Source organism: Aethalodelphis obliquidens, unplaced genomic scaffold, assembly GCF_003676395.1.
Source record: "Aethalodelphis obliquidens isolate GAN/ISIS:26980383/991018 unplaced genomic scaffold, ASM367639v1 scaffold35, whole genome shotgun sequence".
In the NCBI taxonomy this organism is placed as follows: domain Eukaryota; kingdom Metazoa; phylum Chordata; class Mammalia; order Artiodactyla; family Delphinidae; genus Aethalodelphis; species Aethalodelphis obliquidens.
Window position 1 is genome coordinate 11,144,446 of NW_020837979.1, and position 26,893 is coordinate 11,171,338.

At 48.3% G+C, this 26,893-nt stretch overlaps 1 protein-coding gene across 1 annotated transcript in view; it reads left to right on the forward strand.

Annotated features, from left to right (window-relative positions):
- Nucleotides 1–15,727, forward strand: part of FBLN7 (fibulin 7) — a 49,258-nt gene extending 33,531 nt beyond the window's left edge. Inside the window, exons 4-8 of the mRNA XM_027129044.1 lie at nucleotides 6,520–6,645; nucleotides 8,712–8,849; nucleotides 9,860–9,997; nucleotides 10,716–10,854; nucleotides 12,265–15,727. Coding sequence (XP_026984845.1) covers nucleotides 6,520–6,645; nucleotides 8,712–8,849; nucleotides 9,860–9,997; nucleotides 10,716–10,854; nucleotides 12,265–12,637 — 914 coding nt within the window. The 3' untranslated portion in view covers nucleotides 12,638–15,727. The remainder of the gene's footprint in view (nucleotides 1–6,519; nucleotides 6,646–8,711; nucleotides 8,850–9,859; nucleotides 9,998–10,715; nucleotides 10,855–12,264) is intronic.
- Nucleotides 15,728–26,893: the final 11,166 nt, after the last annotated feature.

Here is a 26,893-nt window from a genome sequence, read left to right on the forward strand (position 1 = left end):
CGTGCGCCACAACTACGGAGCCTGTGCTCTAGAGCCCACAAACCACAACTACTGAGCCCACGTGCCACAACTACTGAAGCCCACGTGCCTAGAGCCCATGCTCCGCAACAAGAGAAGCCACCACAATGAGAAGCCTGCACACCGCAACAAAGAGTAGACCCCACTCGCCACAACTAGAGAAAGCCCGTGCGCAGCAACGAAGACCCAACGCAGCCAAAAATAAATAAATAAACTCATATCAGATCCTGCCTCTCAAAAAAAACAAAGAAGAAGTAGCTCAGGACCCAGACAAAGGAGGGCAAAGGAGACAGGAAGAGCCTGTAGGGGCAAACCACAGGGAGACTGCGGAAAAGCAGGGTCGTGCACTGGATTTGGTGTCTGGAAGGTTGTCTTGGAGTCAGAATAGAGCACAGCTTCAGTTCCCTTGCCTTCATATCATGAGGCCCTTCCTCAGAGACCTTTAAACAGCAATTGAAAGACCTCTGATATAGTAGCCACTTGATAATTAGTTACTGTGAAACTGACTGGCTGGCTGATTTACCGAATGCTTGAGTGAGTGAATGAATGAATGGGGGATTATATTTAGAAACTATGAATTTCCTTCCAGACTTTTATCTAAGCAGATATATGCAAAGTTTACATATTCAACATCTTCTGTGGGTAGATATTAACACAAGTTAATCTCCATTAACTCTTCTTTCTAAACATAACTTTTTTTATTTCTAAATATAACTTTTAATGATTATGAAGCATTTCCTCATAAGGGCTATTCTATACTTAACTATTCCTCTGTTGCTTCTATAATCATAACCAATGCTGAGACAAGGAAGCTTTTTTCTTTTCCATTATGGTTTATTACAGGATATTGAATATAGTTCCCTGCGCTCTACAGTAGGACCATGTTGTTTATCCCTTCTATATGTAATAGTTTGCATCTGCTAATTCCAACCTCTCATTCCATCCCCGCCACCGCCCCGCCACAGTGTGGTATTTGCCTTTCTCTGTCTGACTTACTTCCCTTAGTGTGATAATCTCTGGGTCCATCCATGTAGCTGCAAATGGCATTATTTCATTCTTTTTCATGGTTGAGTAATATTCCATTGTGTGCATATATATGTACCACATCTTCTTTATCCATTCATCAAGACAAGCAATCTTAAAGCATTTTTCATTATGAAAAAATTCAAACATTCAAAAGTAGAAAGAATAGTTTCATGGTTCTCAGCTACTCATAGCCCAGTAATTATGAACACGGCAAATCCCTTAATATCTTGAAATATCTAGTCAGGGTAAACGTTTCTCCAATTGCCTCTCATATTTTTAACACTTTGTTTGAACCAGGGTCCAAATAAGTTCCACACGTTGCAGTCGGTTGATGTGTCTCCTGCACCTCTTTTAATCCATAGTCGTCTTGAAGAAGACCACTGCTCTTCCCCGTCTCCCATTCCTTTGCAGTTTACTTGTTGAAGAAAATGGGTTGTTTCCCACAGCCTTGATCTTGCGCACTGCATCCCTGTAGGGTCGTTTAACATGACCTGCATTTCTTTTGTCTGTGTGTCCGGTTTTACTGAGATATAATGACATAGAGCACTGTGTAAGTTTAAGGTGTACAGCATAACTACTTGACTTCCATATATTGTGAAATGATTACCACAAGAAGTTTAGTTAACATTCATCATCTCCTACAGATACAAAAGAAATGTGGTTTTTTTTTCCCTTGTGATGAGAACTCTTAGGGTTTACTGCCTTTCAAATACACTACACAGCAGAGTTAACCACAGTCATCACGTTGTACATTATATGCCTGGTACCTATCTTATGACTGGAAGTTTGTAAGTTTTTGGTCTCTGTATTTCTTATAAACTGGTAGCTAACTCCAGAGGCTTGATCAGATTCTGGTGAGATTTTTGTACTGTTTGGGCAGAGCGGCGGTACATACTTGTGCTGGGAAGTCCCTGCTGTCCGTCATCTCTCTTCCTGTGATGCTGAGCCTTGGGAAGCATCACTGCCCTCATGCTGACCTCTCTCCAGTAGTTCCTTGAAGAGGGACTCAGGGGGGGCAATTCCCCGAGCTCTTACACTTTCAAAAAGTGTACAGCTTTACCAGCCAACGACTGTTGGATTGGACATAAAATACCTGTCTCACATTTTCTTGGGTATCTTAAATGTGTTCTTCCACGTCTCCTGTTTTAACTGATACTGTTGTTGCTATCGTAAGTCTTTGTGCCTGGATGCCCAAAGGATTTTTAAATTTTTCTTGAAAATCCAATAATTGTATTGGGATCCGGGTCAGTACTGGCCTTTCTGGGTCAATTTTCTCAGGTGTGGGGTTTATCTTTGCATTAAGAAGTTGCAGTGGCTGGAGCAATCTGGCCCCGAGGATCTCTGGAAACTTCTCACGACAAAGCTCCAGTGTGGAGGAGACTCGAATAGGAGGAGAATCCAAATTGAGCCCAAAAAGGAAAATCGGCGCAAAAAAATGAAAGGGATGGTCCAGGTGAAAGTAAGAGAGAGGATGGGGCAGAGCAGAGAAGGCATGAGCCACCCTGAGAAGCAACTAAAGGGGGAGATTAAGAGTCAGGAAGTCAGAAAAGCTATGCGGGAAAACATTTCCCCTCAGTATGAGTAACAGAAAAGGACTCTTGCCAAATTCCATACAAATTATTATAAGAAAACAGAGAATAAACTCTCTACAGTCAATGAAGAAATCCCAGAAAGACATGACCATAAAAAAAAGATGAAAACTGTAACCTAGTATTTCCAAACAAGTGGAAAGAAACTTTAGAAAGATTAAAAGCTATGAAAGGACAATATAAGTAAAAATCAGAAAACCTTAGAAATGAGGTGATTGGAGAAATGGAAAATCTGAAGCAAGATGATAAAACAACAGGAAACCGAAATCAAAGAGGAAAACTCAGCTCATGCATGTAAAACACTTAGCTTGGTTCCAGGGAAACAGTAAGTGCTCAGTAAACAGATTAAAATGGAATTATCCATGCTTTTGGCTTTCCAGCCTCTCCATAGTCTCTGCCAGTACCCTCTTTTTTTTTAAATTGAAGTAGGGTTGATTTACAATATTGTATTAGTTTCAGGTGTGCAGCAAAGTGATTCGGATATATATATATATATATATGTATATATATACATATATACATAGACTTTTTCAGATTCTTTTCCATTATAGCTTATTACAAGATATTGAGTATAGTTCCCCTGTGCTATATAGAAGGGCCTTGTTGTTTATCTGTTTTATACATAGTAGTGTGTCTCTGTTAATCCCAAACTCCTAATTTATCCCTCCTCTGTCCCTTTCCCCTTTGGTAACCATAATTTTGTTTTCTGTGTCTGTGAGTCTGTTTCTGTTTTGTAAATGAGTTGATGTGTATTATTTTTTTAGATTCCACATATAAATGATATCCTATAATGTTTGTCTTTCTCTGACTTACTTCACTTAGTGTGATAATCTCTAGGTCCATCCATATTGCTGCAAATGGCAATATTTCATTCTTTATGGTTGAGTAATACTCCATTGTTCATATACCACATGTTCTTGATCAGTTCATCTGTTGATGGACATTTAGGTTGTTTCCATGCCTTGGCTTTTGTCAATAGTGCTGTTATGGGGACTTCCCTGGTGGCGCAGTGGTTGGGAATCCTCCTGCCAATGCACGGGACACGGGTTCGAGCCCTGCTCTGGGAAGATCCCACGTGCCGCGGAGCAACTAAGCCCGTGAGCCACAACTACTGAGCCTGTGCTGTAGAGCCTGTGCGCCACAACTACTGAGCCTGCATACCACAACTACTGAAGCCTGCGCGCCTAGAGCCCGTGCTCCGCAACAAGAGAAGCCACCACAATGAGAAGGCTGCGCACGGCAACGAAGAGTAGCCCACGCTCACCACAACTAGAGAAAGCCCGCGCACAGCAACAAAGACCCGACGCAGCCAAAAATTTTAAAAGTAAAAATAAATTTAAAAAAAAATAGTGCTGCTGTGAACAATGGGGTGCATGTATCTTTACAAATTAGAGTTTTCGTCCAGGAGTGGGATTGCTGATCATCTAACTGTACCATAAGGAACCTCCATACTGTTTTCCGTAATGGCTGCACCAATTTACATTCCCACCAAAAGTGTAGGAGGGTTCGCTTTTCTCCACACCCTCTCAAACATTTGTTATTTGTAGACTTTTTTGTTTGTTTGTTTTGCTGTACGCGGGCCTCTCACTGTTGTGGCCTCTCCCGTTGCGGAGCACAGGCTCCGGACGCGCAGGCTCAGCGGCCACGGCTCACGGGCCCAGCCGCTCCGCGGCATGTGGGATCTTCCCGGACCGGGGCACGAACCCGTGTCCCCCGTATCGGCAGGCGGACCCTCAACCACTGCGCCACCAGGGAAGCCCCTGTAGGCTTTTTAATGATGGCCGTTCTGACCGGTGTGAGGTGGGACCTCATGGTAGTTTTGATCTGCATTTCTCTAATTATTAGCGATGTTGAACGCCTTTTCACGTGCCTGTTGGCCATCTGTACGCTTTCCTTGGAGAAATGTCTATTTAGGTCTGCCAGTGCCCTCTTTATAGCTCTGACATGCATTTAGCTAAATGCCACAGCTCGGACAGATAAGAATGTGATGACAACTGTACCTCCATCAGGTCACAGATGGGGCGCCAGAACTGGACATCAGACCATGGAATGCCTGACATTGTATCAAGATAAGAAATAAAGAGAGTCGAATGGAGCCTGTCTAGAAATGAAAATCCTGGGGAACAAGATCCAGACGGGAGCGGGGCACCTCTGCATTTCTCTGTCAAGCCAATGATTCCATCCCACCCTACGCACACCCACACCCACACCGGCCAGGTGCAGCTAGATTCAGTGCCTTCCACTGGAAGCCCAGCAGGGGACAGACAATGGCGCTGGGCTCCGCCCGGGGCCAAACCGAAAGATTCTCCGGTTCACAGTGTTTGGCTCTCTGCCCGTAACTTCCCAGCCTAGTGATCTGCCCACTTTCAGACTTTGCTGGGGAGCAATGATGGTGCTGGACAATGGACAGAAACAGGAATTCCAAGCTCTGGGGCATCTGTGTCGTTCCAGACACATTCCTGGAAACCGGTCATCTGAAAACAGAACATAGAGGGGGCGATCGCTGAGTTTCCCCTCCCCAGGCTGAGGTTACTGCGGAATCGGAATGGCTCCTTCTCCAGGGATAAGCAGCATTTGGATGGTCTGGGTCCTTTCACGATTCATAGAATCCATGGAATCGTCTACATAACATCCCAATTACGAGGAGGCTGAAGAGAAGCCAAAGTCCCTGCCAACCCACCCACAGGAAGGCTGTTGTTCTCATCAGGAGCAAAGCACCTTTTCCTCCCTCTTGATAGACACAGCAGGAAAGGATGCTCTTATGCCAACAAGAAGGTGCTTCCAGTTTTCTTTCCCAAGATACTGTGGTCCAGTCAGTGAACTGACAAACCTTTCCTCTCTGGTGGAAACAGCCTGTGCTCTGTGCATTAAAACTGGGCTTAAGGAACTCACAACAAGCAGGTGTGGGCCGAGGGTCTTAGAAAATCATTTTTTCTCATTAGAAAATTTATTGTGGAAAGACGGAAGAGTATAAAAAATTGTCAGTAAGCAAAAATTACCTGTAATCTACCACACAGAGAAAAATCTATTAAAACCTATTAAACCTATTAAATTTTTATTTTATTATCATATTTTTTGGCCACGCCACTCGGCTTGCAGGATCCTAGTTCCCCGACCAGGGATTGAACCTGGGCCCCCGTCAGTGAAAGCGACGAGTCCTAACCACTGGACCGCCAGGGAAGTCCCTAAACCTATTAAAATTTTAAACATGTTTAATATATCTCTCTATATATTTTCCACAGGACCATTGTGTATATAAGCAAAGAACATTTCCCTTTTCCGACATTAAGGAAACGTCAAGGTTAAGATTAACTCCTCCCTGGTCGCACAGGAAATAATGAGCACAGGAGGGTGTCCGGGTAGGAATTTGGAAAGAGTTCATTTTCCCCATCTCTGGACATTCTGATGGGCCACCCCTCCCTCTTATAAGCCTCTGTATTGAGTTCTTGTTCAGAAGGTGTTCCACCTGGGTGCTGGTTGATAGGGGCAGAGTTGCGGGGCTGTAAGGCTCGACGCAAAGGCAATGTGGGCACAGGCCACAGGTAGTTGCCTCTGCCCTGCTACAGCGTCTGCACTGCAAATTAGAAAATGGTGCCTCTGGGTGGAACACAGCTGGGTGATGGGCCAGCTCCCACAGGTAGAGCTCCAGGTGGGCGCAGCGTGTGCCAGGGTCCATGGCCTGCTGAATGGAGGGTAGGCTGCATCTCAGCCCCGCTGGCCCCCTCCCAGCTCTTGCTCTTGCTGGGAGGGGCCGTGGCATGGGCAGAGTGGGCAGGCCACAAACTGGAATCATCCTGCCATGGAAAGAGAGTGACCCCATCTTTGTTTTCTGTTTGTTCATTTTAGAACTCACATACCTGTATCTGAAACTTATTTATTTTCCTAGATATCAGCGAATGCTCCAGCCAGCCTTGTCAGAATGGTGGCACATGTGTGGAAGGTGTCAACCAGTACAAATGCATTTGTCCTCCGGGAAGGACGGGGAGCCGCTGTCAGCATCACGCCCAGACTGGTACGTAGCGGCTGTGGGGCTGGGGGAGGACGGTCTGCTGCAGAGAGAGAAGTAGGACCCTGGTCATGGGTCACCAAAGGCAGACCAGGCAGGATGTCCTCTGTTTTACATCCAAAGATCCCTCTGGTTCCCTGAAGTGGTTATTTGGGACGGCGTTTAGTTCTTTTGTGGAACCAGAGTTTTGATCCTTCTTATGGAAGAAAATGCAAGTGGAAGGATTGACCCCACCCTGAAAACCCTCCAGATTGGGAACTTGGCCTGAGAAGCTTTCTTGCTGCCACCTTCACATGGTTGACTTTTCCTCTGCACGTCAGCAAAACAGCTTCTCCTGCAGACGCTCTCATCACATCCTGCAAAATTCGTAGTTACTGACACAGGCCAAAGTATTTTCAGAGCTGGATGAACTAGACGTTCGACTGGTGATGAGGTTATGATCCACACTTGAGTCTGTTTGTCCAGCCTGAAGGTCTAGCTGTCACACTGTGGCTGTTTTTGCAGGTGCCAAGAAAATCCAGTGATAAGGAATCTATGGCGGATGGGTGGCGGTTCTACACCATGCTGCAGCCAACATTTCTTACATAAGAAAATCAAAACCAGGACTCCCCTGGCGGTCCAGCGGTTGAGACTCCATGCTTCCACTTCAGGGGGTGCAGGTTCGATCCCTGGTCAGGGAACTAAGAGCCTGCAAGCCATGAAGTAAAAAAAGTCAAAACCTAAAGATGTCTTATTCCTTTGCCAGAAAAGCCTGAAGTGTCCTGTCTGACCGTCTTGATTTCTGAGTGGAATCTTGGTTCGGGGGCTAGGAATTGGTGTCCAGAAAGCACAAGCTTTGTCAATACTTGATATCCTTGCATTGGACCCAGCTCAAGATCAGGTTTAAATGTTGTGTGCTACCATCACCACCATTCACCTCCAGAACTCTTTTCATCTTGCAAAACTGAAACTCTGTGCCCGTGAAACAGTAACTCCTCCCCTCCCTTCCCCCAACAACCATCCTATTGACTGTCTGGATGATTCTGACCACTAAGAACCTCACGTAAGTGGGATCATACAGGAAGAGTCCTCTTGTGCGTCACATAACATTTACCACAGATTCCTTTGCAGTCTCTTCTGACCATACGAGAGCTCTCAATCCTTTGAAAACTTTCAAAAACTAACACTTTTTTTCTGATAAGAAAATTGATCTATGTCCTTAGTTACAACAAACAAAAAGCTTAGACACTTTAGGAAAGTATTTTAAAAATACAAAAAAGAACCCTTTAAAAGAAGTAGTGTTTTAAGCTCCATAGTTTTTTTTTTAATTTTTACTGGAGTATAGTTGATTTACAATGTTGTGTTAGTTTCTGCTGTACAGCAAACTGAATCAGTTATACATATACATATATCCACTCTTTTTTAGATTCTTTTCCCATATAGGCCATTACAGAGTATTGAGTAGAGTTTCCTGTGCTATACAGTAGGTCCTTATTAGTTATCTATTTTATATATAGTAGTGTGTATATGTTAATCCCAATCTCCCAGTTTATCCCTCCCTCGTACCCCCTTGGTAACCAGAAGTTTGTTTTCTACGTCTGTCACTCTATTTCTGTTTTGTAAATAAGTTCATTTGCACCCTTATTTTAGATTCCACATATAAGCGATACCATATGATATTTGTCTCTCGGTGTCTGACTTACTTCACGCAGTATGACAATCTCGAGGTCCATCCGTGTGGCTGCAAATGGCATTATTTCGATAAGCTGCATAGTTTTAAACTACAGTGATCACGGCTAGAATTTTGGTGTTTTAAGCCTTTGTAAGTGAAACGCGGATTTAACGTCACGGTGGTCCTCAGGGTGCAGTTGTGTGGCCTGCTTTTCGTGCGTCGTTCTATTCGGGTGCGTCCCCTGTCCTTCGCCCCTTCCGGTGGGCCCTGGACCGACGGCTGGGTTTCGGTTAATCCCGTGCCTTTCCTTTCCCTACTCCAGAGTAAGCTCTGAGAAGGGGCCACGCCCCGATCTCGGGGCTCCTCCAAGGTCAGGCCCAGGTGCGCCGGGCCCGGCCCTAAGGGTGTCTTCTCCCCGCAGTCGCCCTCGAGGGCAGCGAAGCGGGGGACCCTGCCTTCAGCCGCGCGCCGCGATGCGCGCAGGTGGAGCGGACGCAGCACTGCAGCTGCGAGGCCGGATTCCACCTGAGCGGCGCCGCCGGGGACAGCGTCTGCCAGGGTAGGCGCGGGCTCGGCCGGGGGAGGGAGGCGGAGCGGGGGACGCTGGGGTTGCGGGGAGAGGGGCTCCAACCTGCAGTCCCCCCGGGCGCTCCCCGTCCCCGCCCAGGGGCCGGGTGCGCGCGGGCGAGCGGCTTCCTGGGCACGTGGTCTCAGAAAGGCCCGCCCACCCTGCTGCTTAGGTTAGTGTGGCGCAGATGGTTGCTAGGATACAGCTAGTGCGGAGACATCAGGGGCGGTCCTAAGAAAGCCACACTGTAGAGAAAGCAGCCAGGGGTCCCCGGTCTCCCCCCAGTCACGCACACTCGTCTAGGAGAGGCTTCAGGCCCCTTATCCGCTCCCTCTTGGCTGGGATCGCAGGGCAGGTGGCAGGGAGGAGCTAGAGTCGCTGTGACCGTAGACAGACCCTCGCTCCCCGCACTCCGCCCCCCGGAGCTGTGCAGGGGCCTGGGCTCATTCTCTGGTCCCTTCTCGGCTTAGCTTTACTGACTGGCCCACTTTTGCAAATCTCTCCCGATTATTGAAGTTCCTTCTGAAAACAACTCAAACCATTGGTTCAAACCTAAGAACTGGCCGTTTGGTGCTAACAGCCTCATTTTAGAGCAGCAGAAACCCTCTTACACCACTCCTAAAGATGAGGAGGGTTAAGGTGGGGCTGGGAACCAGGGTGGGAGTCTGGGTCTGCAGCCCCACGCCTTCCTCCCTGGGCTGCTGGGCCTGACTTGACAGCCTCTGCAGGGTCTCCCCAGGTAGGCATCAGCCTTAGGGGAGCTGGCCTAAGGTCGACCACATAAGACCCCCGACTCCTCCCTTCAGCCCTCGGGGTCCTTGGCTTGGGAGAAAGGGGAGCGCTCCTGCATGCTCTGCCGGGGGTAGGGCTTGGTGGCCACACCCCACCCAGCCAGTTAGCCACAGCTGCCAGAGATGGTGACACAGCAGTCATCCTGGGTCACTGTTAGTGGCCGCCCGCCTGGTGGTTCCTGGAGTCATACTGGGCATTTCTGTCCCCAGATGTGAATGAATGCGAGCTCTACGGACAGGAGGGGCGCTCCCGGCTCTGCATGCACGCCTGCGTGAACACCCCCGGCTCCTACCGCTGTGCCTGCCCCAGCGGATACCGGACCCTGGCCGATGGCAAGAGCTGTGAGGGTGAGTGAGGTCGTGGCAGAGGCAGGTGGTCCCAGACGATGGCTCTGAACTACTGGGGGAGGAGGAGAGGGCAGAGGGCTCCTCCATGGGCTGACATGGAACCTGAGAGAACAGGCAGCTCCCCAGTGACGTCCTAGTGGGGCTCCACTGCGGGGCTCAGAGGAGTGGGTCACCTGGGACTAGAGGGAGAAAGCATCCAGACAGCCATCACCCATCATCCATCCATCCATCCATCCATCCATCCATCCTTCCATCCCACAAGTATTCACGAAGGCCCGCGTAGGATTATGCGGAGGCTGGGAAGAAACCCAGGCTCCAGCCCGGGAACTCATGTGTGAAGGGAGCAGAGAACATATAAAGGGCATGATATGAGCCATGGAGGGCAGACTCCTGGGCCCTCTGGCTGAGGAGGCAGGTCTGAGAGAAGTGTTGTGACCAGTAACACTCGTCCGTGCCCTCCAGCACCTCTGTAACCTGTCATGGCGGGGGGAGGATGGGATCCAGGGAGGGGAGTTCCCCAGCACTTCCACCAGATCTGGATTTCAAACGGTTAAGGACGACCGGGCTTCCAGTTTTAAGAATCAGCATTGGGTACTTGGAAAGTTCACTGCGTGTGGAGCATCTCATTCCAGTGCCCGTCGGGCCATTCATGTAGTCCCGTCAGTGATGGAGGGGGTGTCGGGGGATCTTCACCCTCACTGGGTGTCCGGTATTTCAGATGTCGATGAGTGTGTGAGCCCGCAGCACGTGTGCCCCCGGGGTACCGTGTGCATCAACACGGGTGGAGGCTTCCAGTGCGTCAGCCCCGAGTGCCCCGAGGGCAGCGGCAACGTGAGCTACGTGAAGACCTCTCCGTTGTGAGTATAGCCAGGGCCACCCATGGCTGAGCACGTACATCCCTCACCCAGGCCTCCTGGGGGCTGGGCTGCATTCTTCCTTCTGCGTTCTTGGGAGAAGGTACAGTTATGTCTGATGAAAGGCATGGAGCTGGGAGTCTGGCTTCTCAGAGCTCCCATCTCCCTTTAGAGGTTGCATTGAATGCACTGCGCACTTAAGAATGATGTTCTGAGCACTCCCCTGCTGACAGGGAGGCCACTGGAGGGAAGAGGGCCATGATGAGGTGGCCAGGAGGCAGGTATATGTTACACAGGTTCAGGAGAAGATCATTTCCTGTGTTCACATGGTAACTGTACATTCTGCAATATATTACTCTGCTTTTCCACTGCTACTAGGAAGTTCGATTTCTAGTAACCTCAGCCCCTAACAGACTTTTTTTTTCTCCAAAAGGTGGGAGACAGGCTTTTAAGGAGAATAACTGCAGCTATCACAAAGTACACGTTTTCTTCTGAGAAAGAGATCACAGGAGCCTTAGATTGTCTTTAGAATGCACTGACCTCGCTCGTTTAGCTGCCTGAATTGCTTTTAAGGCTAAAGCAGATGAGAACCAGCAAGAAAGTCGGTGGCGCTGAAGAGTGGCAGCTACTCACTGAGAGTGTCACGTAGTGAAGGGACGGAGAGACCTGTATGTCAGAGCCTTTGGGGACATCCCCGATTAACATCTGGAAGGGCTATCTGACCTCCTTAACGGTGACGATCTGAGTCACCAAAATCGCTAAATTGCATCTGTCTCTTGCGTTGGACAAGGTAGAAAACTATCAAAGCACTTCCACACCACCCCTGGCTCCACATGCCTGAGGAAGACAGGGTGTCCTGCTTTAAGAGTGAACAGTGGGGGAACTCCCTGGTGGTCCAGGGGTTAGGACTTGGCGCTTTCACTACCGTGACCCGGGTTTGATCCCTGGTCAGGGAGCTAAGATCCCAAAAGCCCTGGGGCACGCCCCCCCCCCAAAAAAAAGAACAGACACTGGGTGTTTAGAAAGCCCACCACATGTGGAGAACCACATTCCAGGATGTTGCCAGCTAACTGCTAGGGTCTCAGCACGTGTAGAAGGGGCACCTGCTTTGAATGCCAGCACCGTTGTTATTTAATCTTCCCCGGCTTTATTTTTCTGTAAAAACGGTAGTAATGGCATATATAAACATGCATGCACACCCGGACGTACATATACAGGTGAGTCATGGCCAGGCCTGACGCCAGCCACACTCACTGGCCTGTGGCTCTGGAGCGCCCGTGGCGAGGGACCCGTGGCTGGGTCACTCTGGTGGCCCCTGCAGGAGGGCGGGTGGGCAGACAAGCCCGGTCAGAGCAGCCCCTCCTGACTTCCCCCAAGGCTGACGGCTCCCTACATTTTGCCTCTCTGCTCCAGCCAGTGTGAACGGAACCCCTGCCCCATGGACAGCAGGCCCTGCCGCCACATGCCCAAGACCATCTCCTTCCATTACCTCTCTCTGCCCTCCAACCTGAAGACGCCCATCACGCTCTTCCGCATGGCCACGGCCTCGGCCCCCGGCCGGCCTGGACCCAACAGCCTGCGATTTGGGATCGTGGGTGGGAACAGCCGCGGCCACTTTGTAATGCAGCGCTCGGACCGCCAGACAGGGGAGCTGATCCTGGTCCAGACCCTGGAGGGACCTCAGACACTGGAGGTGGATGTTGACATGTCCGAATACCTGGACCGCTCCTTCCAGGCCAACCACGTGTCCAAGGTCACCATCTTTGTGTCCCCTTATGACTTCTGAGGGTGCCATGGGGTCACGGTGCACAGCAATCTGGGCTCATTTCTCTTCCTCAAAGACTCAGCTGCGGGCGTTGACTGCGACAGACATCTCTCCCCACCCAGCCCACCGCCCATCTGCCTGTCCCCCACGTTCCTAGGGCAGCGCCGCACTCTGTCCCAGGAAGTGGCACCAAAGCGCAGCCCCAAACCCAAGCTACTGCCATCACACCTTCTTCTGCTTTAAGGCCCTCGCCTTAGGTTATGCACTTTTGCAAATTGGTTTTTTTTTTTTTTTTTACAGAGGAATGGGCAGCGTTTCAAAATGCTGTGTTGAGTGGCATTGTGAGCTTGAACTAGCTAGGGAGGGAAGAGCTTACGGCATGTGTCTGAGATGACTGTCCAGCCTCCTGTATTGTTATAGTCAAGCCTTGTTATGAAGTAGTTCTGGTCATGCTGAGGGTCAAATCATGCCCCTGTGCATGTGGCATGGGATGGGGGGGCAGGGTTCCCTTCCACGACCCAGCACGTTCTTGTCTGCATTCCCCTCTGTGACACGCCTGCCAGCCTTCTCATCAGAGGGCCGTGGCAGGGCCTGGTCCCCAGTGCAGATTCATCCAGATCGAGGAACCAATGTTCACGTGTAGATTTTGCCTGAATTAATTCCCTTTCGAGAAATCATATCTCAAAACGTAACCTGCTATTATAACTGAAGAAGTAAGTCTGTGGCTCATCCCTGCCCACCTGGCCTGTCCCTGACCATGAGCTAGCCCAGTTCCTCCTAGGAGGGGGTACCTGGTCCTCTTCCTGTCTAGGCTGGACCCACTGGGATAAATGAATAAGAAAACACAGCCCTTTCCAAGGAATACAGTTTCATGTTATTTGGCAAGGGGCTTCCAAAACTTTTTATAAGGTAGCACTGCAAACATATACCGAAGTACAGACAATAGAAGGAACCCCACGTCCAAATCACCAGCTTCAACAATCACCTCACGGCCAATCTTGCTTCATCTCTGCTCTCACCCCACCCCACGATGATTCTGAAGCAGATCCTGGACCTCACATCATTTCATCCGTAAATATTTCAGCATTATCTCTAAACCATAAGAACTTTAAAAAAGCATAACCTCAATATCAATGACACCTAAAAAATCAGCAATAATTCCTTAATACCTTCAAGTATTTAGTCATGGTTCAAGTTTCTGAGTGGCTCGTGATTTTTTTTGTTTGAATTAGGTCCATGCTCTGTAATTTGTTGATTCACTTCTTAAATCTCTAATCTGTAGCGGTGGTTCTCACGCTTTAAAATATATTGAGACAACCTGGAGGCTTGTTGGAAGAAGCCTCCTTTGTCCTTGTTAGAAGGTCCTTTGTCCTGTAGAATTTCTCACAGTCTGGGTTTTCCTGAGTCTGTCTCTGTAGTGTCTTCTTTTTTTTTTTTTAACATCTTTATTGGAGTATAATTGCTTTACATTGTCTGTAGTGTCTTTTAACACGGTCCTCTGTCCTATTTATTTCTTATATATCAGTAGTTATATCTAGAAATTCAATCAGACTCCAGTTAGGTTTATTTTCGCAAGACTACTTTATTGGTGGTGATAGGTTCTTCCAGGGGGAGCTGTTGCACAGCTAGCCCACCCACCTGTCCTGGACTTCATCTCTAGTTGCCTCTCTTTTCTGATGTTAACAACTATTGATGATTATTCCGTAGATCCCACTACTTCTTTAGGGGTTGCAGATAGTATTCTAGTGCTACTGTTTCTTCGTTTATTAGCTGGCATACCTTATAAGGAGAAACTTCCTTTCATCAGTTATTTGGTTGCCCTGAGGTTTGGTTTGTACAGGAAAGACTGGATACATTTTTTACTTCTTCCCCTTTGTCAGTTTCCAAGGTGGTTCCCTGGCATCTTTCCAAGCTGTCCAGGGAGAGTTGTTTTCTTACTGGAAACATTACATTACATTATGAACTCATGGTTTAAACATATTTGATATGTACGTTTCAATCCATTGCAGTTCTTATCTTTCCTGTCACTCAGATTGTCCTCTTTGGCTCTTGTGAACTGCTTCAAGTTGGCTGATTCTTTTTGACATGACCCTAGTGGTCTCTAATAAGAGCTTTGTAGTTATCTTGTATGACAAGACGTTTCAAGCTCATCTTGTACATGCTCCAGCCCTGAAGTTATCGATTTTTTTACCCAGGGATCCCTGGTTCCTTTCAGTGGGGAATGGTCATTAGAGATCAAAATCTGAGTGTAAGGAGGGCTCATTGGTAGTGGTTTGGTCATTGTTTCTTGGTTTCAGTGGAAAGAGCTAGGAAATAAGTACTATTCATTTTGTTTTAAGAAGAAACACTACTTGAGTTTATACTGATACTTCCAACCCAGCTCAGGAGTACAGGGTTTGTCATGTAACCTCATTGATCTTACATCTGCTCTTCTCTCTCTCATTCTGAAGACCTCCTTCTCAAAATCACCAAAATAATTATACATTGTTTTAAATCCTCAGAATAACAATGCAATGATAACAAAATTATCATCCAAAAATTACTGAAAACAGTTAAGATTTTTCTTTCTCAGTTCTTTTTGTCCTTAGGGTTTATGCTATTAGGGACATACAATCAAATAACTTGGAATAGTTCCTCTCTCTGTGGTTATGCCCCAAGCTTGAATCAGGGTTATGGTTATTCACTTTGTTTTGCTTAAATTTTTAGAGATTGCTTTTTTATTTTAATTTTTAAAATTGTGTAAACTGTTTACATGGTTCCAAAGTCAAATTCACAAAATGAGCTGTAATCAGAGAAGTCTATATACTAACCCAGTCCCCTCCACCCTACGTCCTCCTTCTACCATAGATAATCAAGTTTTTTCCATTTTACCCTTCCATTTAAAAACATATAAACACATGATAAATGATAGCATACTAATTCATTTCACACTTTCCTTGATCTTGCTTTTTTTCCTTAACAATGTATTGAATATTATCCCATAGAACCAGATAGAATGTTCTCCTATAAAATGCTCCATTATGAGGACATACCATTGTTTATTCAACCAGTCACCCTTGATTGACATTTGGGTTGTTTCCGGTCCTTTGCTATTAAAATACTGCAACGATATGCACTTGCCTTTTTGCATTTTTGCCTCTCTATCTCTAGGGCCAATTTTTCCTCCATAAGGATTATACTACTTTCTATCCCCACGAACAGTGTATGAAAGTTTGTGTCCCTAAAACCAAAGAAGGCCCCAGTGGTGTCCCCAGTTCTCACATCTGTGCATCCACCCGACTCTGCTTTGGAAGCACGGAGAAGCCTGAATGGAGGGCTGTTCCACAGCTAGCCCACCCACCGGTCCTGGACTTCTGAGTAGCAATCAACATTCACTAGGAAGACAAGAGGGACAAGCCAACTGGATCACAGGCTCCTGAGGGATGGAAAGTTAGCTAGGTTTTAAAAAATCATCGTATTTTTAAAATGTCATACTTACAACACTAGCAAACTAAAAGGAAAATAAGCCGAAAGCAGAATATCACTGCATGGCCACAATAAACTGCATGGTCAGGGTCACTGCTTGGTTTATTGGGCATCTGAGCATGTGCCCCAAGGAGAGACATGGTCAGCCTTGCATGGGTCCACCAGCCACTGACTCAACTTTCACCAAGCTCACAGTGCAGGGAGAGAAAAGGGGACTTCTACGACTTTTACCTTGAACAATGAAAATCTGTAGGTGTTTATGAGCTGCATAAATATTCCTGGATATCTACAGTGTTCCAGGCACTGTTTTAGTTGTTCAGAATACAATGGATGAGAAGATGGACAGAGACCCTGACCTCATGGTACCCTTACACTATAGCAAGCGAGAAGATAATATATATACACAAGAAAAGTGTGTGATTTCAAAGAGAGACGAGTGCTATGAAAATAAAGGCAGCAAAAGAGGGTGGTCAGTATATACTAACTGTATGCGTAAGTATACATAGATATATCATCCACGTAGCCTAGGTGTTGCAAACACTGTGATCGTGTGTGGCGACAATCAGATTTCATTTCCTGGTGTTTGGAATTAGGACTCAGAATCTCAAGGGTCTGAAGGAAGTCGTGATGTAAAGCAAGGCCTGGGATGACCACCTTGGGCTCACCTACACAGAGAGGACGACGATGCTACGTGGGCAGAAAGGAAACTTGCAGGGAGGGAGCCTACTTTTGTGTTCTGGTTATTACTGCTGTATAACATATCCCCAAACTGAGCAGCTTAAGACAATTACTTTATCATGCTCATAAATTCTGTGGGTCAGGAATTCAGAGAGAGCACAGTGGGGTGGTTTATATTTACTCCACAATGTCTGTGCCTCCCTCAGCTGGGAAGACTCCTTGGCTGGGGGCTGGGCTTACCTGAAGGGGTCATTCACTCACTTGCATGCCTGGCCTGGGCTGGGATGACAATGGGAAAACTATCCTTGGACTCTCCTTGTGGGTTGGCTTTCTCAGAGCATGGTGGCCTCAGAGTAGGCAGACTTCTGACATGGCGGCTCAGGGCTCTTAGAGTGCATGTCCCAGAAAACAAGGTAGAAGCTGCATGGCCTTTATGCCCCAGCCTCGGAAGTCACGTAGGGTCACCTACGCCACACTGTTGGCTGACACAGTCACAAGCAGCTACTGGGTCAAGGGAAGTGGACATGGGCCCGGGACCTCACGGAGTTGAGTTGAACTGAGAGGTTTCAAAGGATTTTAGGGCCGTGTTCTAACCGTGCCACTCCTGCTTTCCTGCTTAGGGCTCCAGTGCCTCTGGAAATCTGGCTTCTGACCTGTGGGTTTCATCAGACAGCCCTTTTGGGTGTTCTCTGCAAACAGATGATCCCTGCGTAAGACAGGGTTTATACTCAGGCTGGGAGATAAGATCTTCACATATCTCACCAGGGACAATGGGAGAAACAGAGTTAAAATCCCCATGCATGGTGCTACAGGTTCACCAAGCTCAGAGGTCGAGGGAAGGGCTGGGACCAGTTCATGGAGGAGCTGGCATTGAAATGGTTCTTACTAGGGAACTCTAGTGGGACATGCAAGCCATCTCCTGGTATACTCACTCTCACAAGGAGCATTTCCAACAAAATCCAGCATCAGCAAAGCCATGGCAAGGTCAGCTGACATGCACACAGGAGAGTATGACTTGGTGAAAACTGGGTTTGGGCTGACAGAAGTTTCTGAGTCTCACCACCACCTCCAGATGAAAAATCAGATTTTCTCCATCTAGTTCTTTACCTCCAGGAAGCTCTTTAGATATACTTTTTAGAGGAAAAACAGGCTCCATGGTATGTATACCTTGCTGACCTGAGCCAGGATCCACAACCATCATGTGGTGGCACTTGGACAATATCTCGCCTTCCTTCCCTTTACAGTTGGCCGAGTGGTCACACGTGGTGCTGGAGATAAAGATCTCTGTTTCTTAGACTCATCTGTCCTCCCCACCCAAGCCATCAAGTTCCATCACAGGGAGAGTTTGTTTTGCTCCTCACCCCTTGCCAGAGTCCTGTGGGCTAAGATGAGCTATGCACTCAGTCCTCCCTTCCTGCCTTCAGCTGGCAGGCAGTGCCAAACTTGGTTGGGGACTGGGCCTGGGAAGCTGGAGAAAGGGCACCATCCTCTAAGGGGTCTTTCTCACTCCAATGCTGGCTGTACAGTGGTTTGGAGTCTGCCCACGGGACAGATGTAACTCTGCAGAGTCACTTGGCCACGTGGAAATTCAACACACTCCATGTTCAGTCATGACCACTGTTTCCCTGAGTGCGGCCGGACCTTAGTGGGCAACCCCAAATCCCAGAGCCCTGAGTGAGCCGGCCCCCGCCGACCTCCTGGACCCCTGCTTGGGATGCTTCCAAATGCACCAGCCTCCTTCCTCCCCCTGGACTCTGCCAAGCTCCTTCCTACCCTGGGGCTTCTGGATCTGCCGTTTCCTGCTTGCTCTGCCCCTTATTCTGTTCTCCACTTGGGTGGGTTCAAAAGTCCCCTCCCCAGAGCGGCCGTCCCAGCTGCCCTTGCCAATGCTGCTACCCATCTGCCATCCCTCTTGATTACCTTTCCCTGTTTCGCTTTCCTCAGAAGTACTTTTCACTATCTAAATGCTATTTGTTTACTGTTTTCTGTCTCTCCCCATAGCATGAAGCCTGTTGGATGCCCATCCAATATCCATTTCCTTTTTCCACCTTCCATAAAGAAAACTGTTTTGCTCAGAGCCCCTTCCCTCCTTGTTATGAGCTGAACTGTGTACCCACACCCCAATTCTGATGTTGAAATCCTAACCCCTAGTACCTCAATGTGACTGTATTGGGAAATAGGGTCTTTAAAGAGGTAATTAAGTTTAAATGACGCCATTAGGGTGGGATCTAATCCAACAGGACTGGTGTCTTTATAAAAAGAGATTAGGCAACAGACACACACAGAGGGAAGACCGTGTGAAGACACAGAGAGGAGAAGACAGCCATCTGCAAGCCAAGGAGAGAGGCCACAGAACTCAGCCTTGCTGACACCTTGATCTCAGACTTCTAGCCTCCATAATTGTGTCTTGGGTCCTTCGTGATGGCAGCCCTAGTAAACCAATACACTCCTCATTCCAGCCTGTGACTCGGGTAGGCGATCACCCACCACCCACCCTCCAGGCTCCAAGGCAACCACAGTGAATGAAGGGAACGGCTTTCTTATTACATGGTTGGAAAGGTCTCTATCTTTTCCACTGAATAAGAGGGAATATGTCATCATGGTTGCTGCTGGAAACCATTTTACGGACAATGAAAGAAGCTAGTATAAGGAAAAAGCCTCCTGGTGAAAGGCAGAGCCAGATGGAGCTGGGGTCCCAATCGAAATACCCCTGGAAACTTTCCTGCCTCTGGACTTCCTGTTATATATGATAATGGGGTTATGGTTTAAATGGATTTGAGATGGAATTCTTGTTGTTTGTAGCCCAAAGCATCCTGGATCTAACTGGCTGGAATCCCAGCTCCATGAGAGCAGGCATCTTTTTTTTTTGGCCGCACCGGGTCTTTGTTCCAGCATGAGTGCTTCTCTACTTGTGGTGCGTGGGCTCCAGAGCACACGGGCTCGGTAGTTGCGGCTCGAGGGCTTAGCTGCCCCGCGGCATGTGGGATCTCAGTACCCCGACCAGGGCTGCAACCTGCGTTCCCTGCATTGGAAGGTGAATTCTTAACCACTGGACCACCAGGGAAGTCTCGAGAGAGCAGGCATCTTGTCTGCACACCTGCTGATGTAGCCCCAGCACCCGTTCTCCCCGGCAGGTGCTCAACACTTGCCTAGAGACTGATGACTGGAGAACCTTAAATCATGAGGACCGACGTGAATGCATTAAGAGGGGCCACCCATCGCACCCACAAACAACTTGGCTTTAATTTAGTTTGTAAAGATCAGGGCCCTGAGGCAGTGGGTTGGGGAAGGGACTATTAGAAAGATGAGTAGGAGGGAAACAGTAGTGAGAGCCTCCTGAAGATGGAAATCCTTAATGGAAACCCATGGACAAGGTGACAGACAAGCCGCAAAATGTTGGGTTGGCCAAAAAGTTCATTCCACTTTTTCCCAATTGGCCAACCCAATAAAAGAGCTGGCGATCAGGGCAAACACTGGCAAATCTGGCCAAATCGCTCCTATTCTCCCACCTCTGGGCACTTCTGCCCCCTTGTGGTTCGGTCACACTATTGCAGAGTTCTTTCCCTTCCCTGATGGCATCTGGCCCCACTCAGGTGGAGGCTGCGCTGACAGCTTAGGTGCCTACCTGTGCGACACAGTGAACTGCTGGCCCACGATGTGCGCAGCATGAGCAAAATATCATCCTCGGCTGTTTCAAGCCACAGAGATTTGAGAGCTGTTTGTCACTCCAGCATAACTATCCTGACTGACGCAGGGCAGAAAGGGAAAAAAATAAAATAAGGGAGAATCCCTCCATCACTGACGATGAGATCGTGCTACGGACTGAGGGGTGGGATGAACTCAACTCCTTATACGTGCTTAACACCAAACAAACAAAAAAGCCACACACACAAGTGATACCTTAAATTGCAAAACTGGGCTACGGTGGTATGTCTCAAAGGCTGAGGTAGGCTTCCCAGCAACACGGAGGAGTTTTAGGAGGCCCCAAAGGCCCAACCTCAGTTCTACTGCAACCTCTTGCCTCGGGAGCAGAACAGGCCTTGTGTTTTGGCGGGACTGTGTCCGCCAAAAAGGTATGTTCAAGTCCTAACACCTGGTACCTGTGAATGTGACCCTGCTTGGAAATAGGGATTTTGCAGATGTAAATAGTTCATTAAAATGAGGTCATACTGGATTGGGGTGGGCCTTAACCCAATGTCCAGCATCCTCATAAGAAGAGAAAACAGATGCAGACATACACAGGGAGAGAAGACAGAGGTAGAGATTGGAGTTAGGCTGTCACAGCCAAGAAACGCCAAGGATCGCCAGTCACCACCAGAAACTAGATAGAGGCAAGGAAGGACCATCCCTTAGAGCCTTCAGAGTGTGGCCATGCCTACCCCTTGACTTTAGACTTCTAGCCTCCAGAACTGAGAGAATACATTTCCATTGTTCTAGGTACCGAGTTTGTGGTCCTCTGTTACAGCAAATGAACACACCTTGTATCCTGGCCTCCTCTGCAGAGCATCTGCTGAGGGTCAACCATCCCACCTCACCAAGGGAGGGGGCACCTCCATTCTGGGGAACTTGGACAGCCACCCAGTGCCAAGCACACTCTTCTCTTCAAAAGCCCACATCCCAGCCTGGTCATCCTTTTCTTTGTCAATAACCTTGGAGCACTTAAAAGTGATAAAAAACAAACACCTTATTTGTGTAATTCCCGCTCAGTTGAGAGTCAGAGAAGACCATTTTGCAATGAGTGCAGAGTCACGTTGGGGACATTCAGGAGGCTAATTTTCAAACATTGTGGCCTTTTTTCTTTTTTTTGAAAGAGAAGTTGACTAATTTTATAACCAGCAGTGACATAATTCTACTTATTTCAGCAGTAAGAGCTGAAACAAGGGGCTCAATCAGCATATTTCATAAAGAGATTCACTGAGTCCAGGGATAAGGAAGGACTTATGGACTCTTAATCCCAACCCTGGATTATGAGCCTAGAAGACTGGACATGAAATCAAAACCATTCTCCCCTCAGGGTCTGCAGGATCAAAAGCTTCCTCTGGCAGGGCTCCTCCCCTCCCCACAGCCCCTACCCTGGGTCCCCCGCACCCCTACCACCTCTCCAGCAACATTCCTGCAGCAGCAGGAGATGCGGCTCTCCCCCCTCCACCCACCAGGACAGTGCAGCCTCAGAAGTCCCCTCCCCCATGGTCTACAGTGTATGAAACTGCTGTCGTTCACAGCAGGGGACATCGTGGAGCAAGTGAAGTACCAGATAAAGTCAGGTTCTGCCCTAAAAACCGGAATGCAAGGCCTGCATTTCCTTTTCCTCTGACACACACAGAAGGGGAACACAATTTATAAGCTAGATCAATAGTGAGTCAAGGGACTTCCCTGCCGGTCCAGTGGTCAGGACTCTGCACTTACACTTCAGGAAGCACTGGTTCCATCCCTGGTAGGGGAACTAAGATCTCCCAGGCGGTGGGACGCAGCCAAAAAAAAAAAATTGAGTCAAAAGAAATGGACAGGGGACTTCCCTGGTGGTGCAGTGGTTGAGAATCTGCCTGCCAATGCAGGGGACACGGGTTTGAGCCCTGGTCCGGGAAGATCCCACATGCCGCGGAGCAACTAATCCCGTGCGCCACAACTACTGAGCCTGTGCTCTAGAGCCCGCGAGCCACAACTACTGAGCCCGTGCACCACAACTACTGAGCCTGCGCTCTAGAGCCCGCAAGCCACAACTACTGAACCTGTGTACCGCAACTACTGAAGCCTGCGCACCTAGAGCCCGTGCTCCACAGCGAGAGGAGCCACCGCAGTAAGAAGCCCGCGCACCGCAACGAAGAGCAGCCCCCCCACCCCGACTTGTGTAGAAATCAGCTATTTTTTAGAACATGGCTGCTCTCATCTGCCGATGCTGGACTTCAGCTGCAACATGTCCAGCCTCCAGCCAACCCTGCTCGCTTCAGACTGGCCCCCACAATTTGAATTGGCCCTGGCCAGTCCATCCTGTTACTGAAGGCAGTGGTTTTTGTATACTGAGAGGCTCCCTCGGTTTGTCTCAAGTCTGAAGTCAAGGGGAGATTCTATTGGCAACCAAGGACCTCTGTGCAGTCCTGAATGGCGGGTTTTTCCTCCAGTTCCAGGGCTTGTTCCTATACTTGGTGCTCCAAAGTGTATAGTTATCCCGCCCCTTAGATTGTCTAGTTGGTGAATATATTGTGCAGTGTTAAGTACATCACACCCTTAAAGCTGTTTGCCCATTTTGTCTTTATTTCAAAAATCTGAACAAATGACTAGCATATGCTTGAACTCTTGGTGAAATTTAAATGTTAATAAAATAGTATACACCCCCCCCCAAAAAAAAGAGTAGCCCCCGCTTGCCGGAAATAGAGAAAGCCCACGCACAGCAACAAAGACCAACACCACCCAAAAAAAAATATATATATATATATATATAAAATAAATAAATTTATAAAAAAAAAAGGACAGGAATTCCGCAGAAGTTCCTTCAGAGTCGGGGCCTTTCCTGAATCTGAGAAACCATCCTGCCGTGTCCTCGGGCATCATGTACGCAACGCCCTCCCACTGCTGCACAGGAAGGTCATTTCCTAGCATCCCTCCATCTCTTACTTGCCACACTTTGATAAGAGCGAAAAACTGCTCGGCTGCCAGCCAACCTTAGGGGGAAACCGAAAATTGAAACAGAAGCCACAGCTTTTCAAAACAGGCTGCTCTGGGACTCACACCACCCAGAAACTGCACCCATTCAGAGCGTGAGCGTCACAAACTCTTAAGTGTAAACTCCTAACACCAGCTCACTCACAGGGACAAGACCACCGGCTCTTCCAGCAACTCTGTACTTGACAAATTCTGCCCCACTCCCGCCAAGGCCATCCCAGGACTGACTCAAAAACTCTGTTTATCTTTCCCTCACTCCCTCCTGTTGAGCTGCCCCCCGTCCCCAGAAATGCAATCTCTGTCTTGATGCAGCAAATTATAAACCTGCTTTGTGGACCCTAAGGGGGTGCCGGGTGGTCTTTGACTGATGGGCACCAACCTCCAACGTGAGCAACCAGGGATCCACCTGCTCCCCAGATCCACACACACCGGTAGGCGGTGACCAGCTGGGAGGCGTGTGCGAGGTAGCTGGCGGCTGGTACTAGTTAAGAGGCCCAAGTGTGGAAATGAGAAGGAACCGTGCCAAGCGTGGAGGGCCCCTCACCCGTGCACACGCACATGCGAATGTCACCCAGAGGGAGGTGTGTGCACGCCGGGCTGACACACAGGGGAACCTTGCTGCCAGCCACTCGCCTTCCTTTCTGCCTGTCTGGGGATTTACTTGAGCAGAAGGACCCATCATCCCCATCTGCGCTGTTTCATGGTTTGGCCTCTACCACATCAAGTCTTAAACATTTTAAGAAATCACTTTCATTCTTTTCACCTAAAGGGCCACCCTTCTTCCTATGGTTGGGGGAAATATTTTAATGATTAACGACTAGTGAGTGAGGGCCTTTTATGTGCCTGATTCTTGCAGGGAATACAGCCTTCAACAAGATAGAGACACCGCACACCCCCTGTAACAGTTCCAGAATATCAGGGAGGGCAATTTAAGGGGTGTGAGGGCTGCTGAGCCCAACGGAGGGTGGAGGGCGAGGGATGCCCTTGCCTTAAGTTCGCTAAAGCTGCCCCCGACACAGAGAAAATGTGGGTGAGGCCTCAGAGGAAAGAGGGAAGGCCAGTGAGGGCCTGAGGCCATGGACACAACTGCTGGCCTGAACCCCCATTCCCCACTCCTGTAATTTGACCTGGACGGCTCTGAACAGACCCTCGCTAATTCGTGGGTGGACCCAGGAGGCCGGTTCCATGGTCCTTCATGCAGCTGCAGCACCTCAGCCACGGTATCTTGCTGAAATTTGACAGAACAAAGGCCAAGGGCAGCAGCAGTGTCTCCCCGTCTGCTCCTCCTTCCCCTCTTGCCTTCTGAACCCCCAGCTGGAGGGGCCCGCACATCCCATTCGAAAGTCAAGGTCATTTTCCCCCTTCTTTTTTCTGGTGCAGATCTAGCTGGAAGGCGCATCCCCAAGAGCACAGCCCTGCAGAGCTGCTGGCGGTCTTGCGGGAGGCTGGGCGGCTTCTGTTTCCTGAGGGGCGGCTCGCATCACCTCCCCAGCTTGGGAAGAACATAGAACCCTTCACAGCTGCACAAGGACAGCCATTCAGCCCCCGAGACAATCAGGAATTCACTGGGACCAGGTTTTCCTTCTTCATGGACTGAAATGACTGTTTTATGTGCCTCTGGCTGAAATAAGGAGCATTTCTGTTGATTCCGGGTTCACGTAACTGAGCTCAGCTCCACGAGGAAGTTGAAGTTGGCTTGCAGTTCTCAGGCACACAGAAGGCTGAAAGAGCTGGTGTCAGCAGATATGGGCTGAATCACAAATCTGTTCAGGAAGTCCAAGATTAAAGTCCAGTCTATATTATTATGTAACAAATTTACCTGCCAAGCAACACATCCAGGCAAATAAATTGGAAATATTTTTGCGCAGGATACAGCTGGGATACAAAACTCGTATTTATTTAAGACTTATGTGAACGGTAAATAAGGCCACTTCTGTGGAACCCCTGAAAAAGGCAGTTTAAACATTTGGAGCAGGAACGAAGGCCCTAAATACTCAGGAATGAGGAGCATTCTGCCAGGAAGATGAGTTCCTGGACCGCCAGGCAGGAAAGGGGGATTCTGAAATAAAAGGACTAGGAAAATGGCACACAGTCAGTCTTCATATCAAAGATAAATATTTCTAAAGTACAGGCATGAAAAAAAAAAAGTCAAATACTTAAAAGTGAACTGTTGGGGCTTCCCTGGTGGCGCAGTGGTTGAGAATCTGCCTGCTAACGCAGGAGACACGGGTTCGAGCCCTGGTCTGGGAGGATCCCACATGCCGTGGAGCGACTAGGCCCGTGAGCCACAACTACTGAGCCTGCGCGTCCGGAGCCTGTGCTCCGCAACAAGAGAGGCCGCGATAGTGAGGGGCCCCCGCTTGCCACAACTAGAGAAAGCCCTCGCACAGAAACGAAGACCCAACACGGCAAAAATAAATTAATTAATTAATAAACTCCTACCCCCAACGTCTTCTTTAAAAAAAAAAAGTGAACTGTTGTTACCACTTCTGGAATGACAGACTAAGAATCTCTGAAACCTACTACTCCATAAAAGGCATGAGAGAACACTGGCAAAAACAGTGAAAATCAACTTTTGCAGAATTCTGGAAATTAAAGCCTTACAACAATTCAAAGAGAATTTACTCATGAAAAACAGCTGCATCTGGGTAAAACGCCTCGTGACAATGACTTGCCCTAATCCCATTCTCCTCTCCCCAGCTCCACAGCAGCCTTGAAAATCAAGAGCCCCAAAATGACAACTGAAGACCAGGACCCATAGTCCCCCAGACCAGGCAGAAGAGATGGGGAGCTCCTCAAAAGCCGTATCCACTCCTCCCTAAATTGTCATTGATTTGTATGACGGTTCACACTACATCTTCAGGGCCTGTCTTCAGCTGACCAGACTCAAAAGCAATAAGCACATCCAGCACCCAGATCTTGGATTGTAACTACTACAGATTTTCCTCGACTTGCGATGGGGTTCCGTCTCAATAAACCCACTGTAAGCTGAAAATATCATAAGCTGAAAATGCATTTAATACACCTAACCTACTGAACATTGTAGCTTAGCCTAGTTTACCTGAAATGTCTCAGAACATTTACATTAGCCTATAGTTAGTTGGGCAAAATCATCTAACGTAAAGCCTAATCTATAATCAAGTGTTGACTATCTCATGTAATGTATTGAATACTGTACTGAAAGTGAAAAACAGGAGGTTGTCTGGGTACAGAATGGTCGTTAAGCTCTCGGTTGTTTAGTCTCATGTTGCAGGGCTGCCCATCATGAGAGTGCGTTCTACCACATACCGCTAGCCCAGGGAAAAGATCGTAACTCAAAAACCCAGGCATGGTTTCTACTGAATGCAATCACTTTCACACCATCGTGTGTGAAAATCACTAAGTGGAACCATTTTAAGTTGGGGACTGTCTTCTCAATTAAAAGGAATCTGGGCTCCTTAGAGAAATGGCCCATTCAAGGGCCAAGGTAGGAAC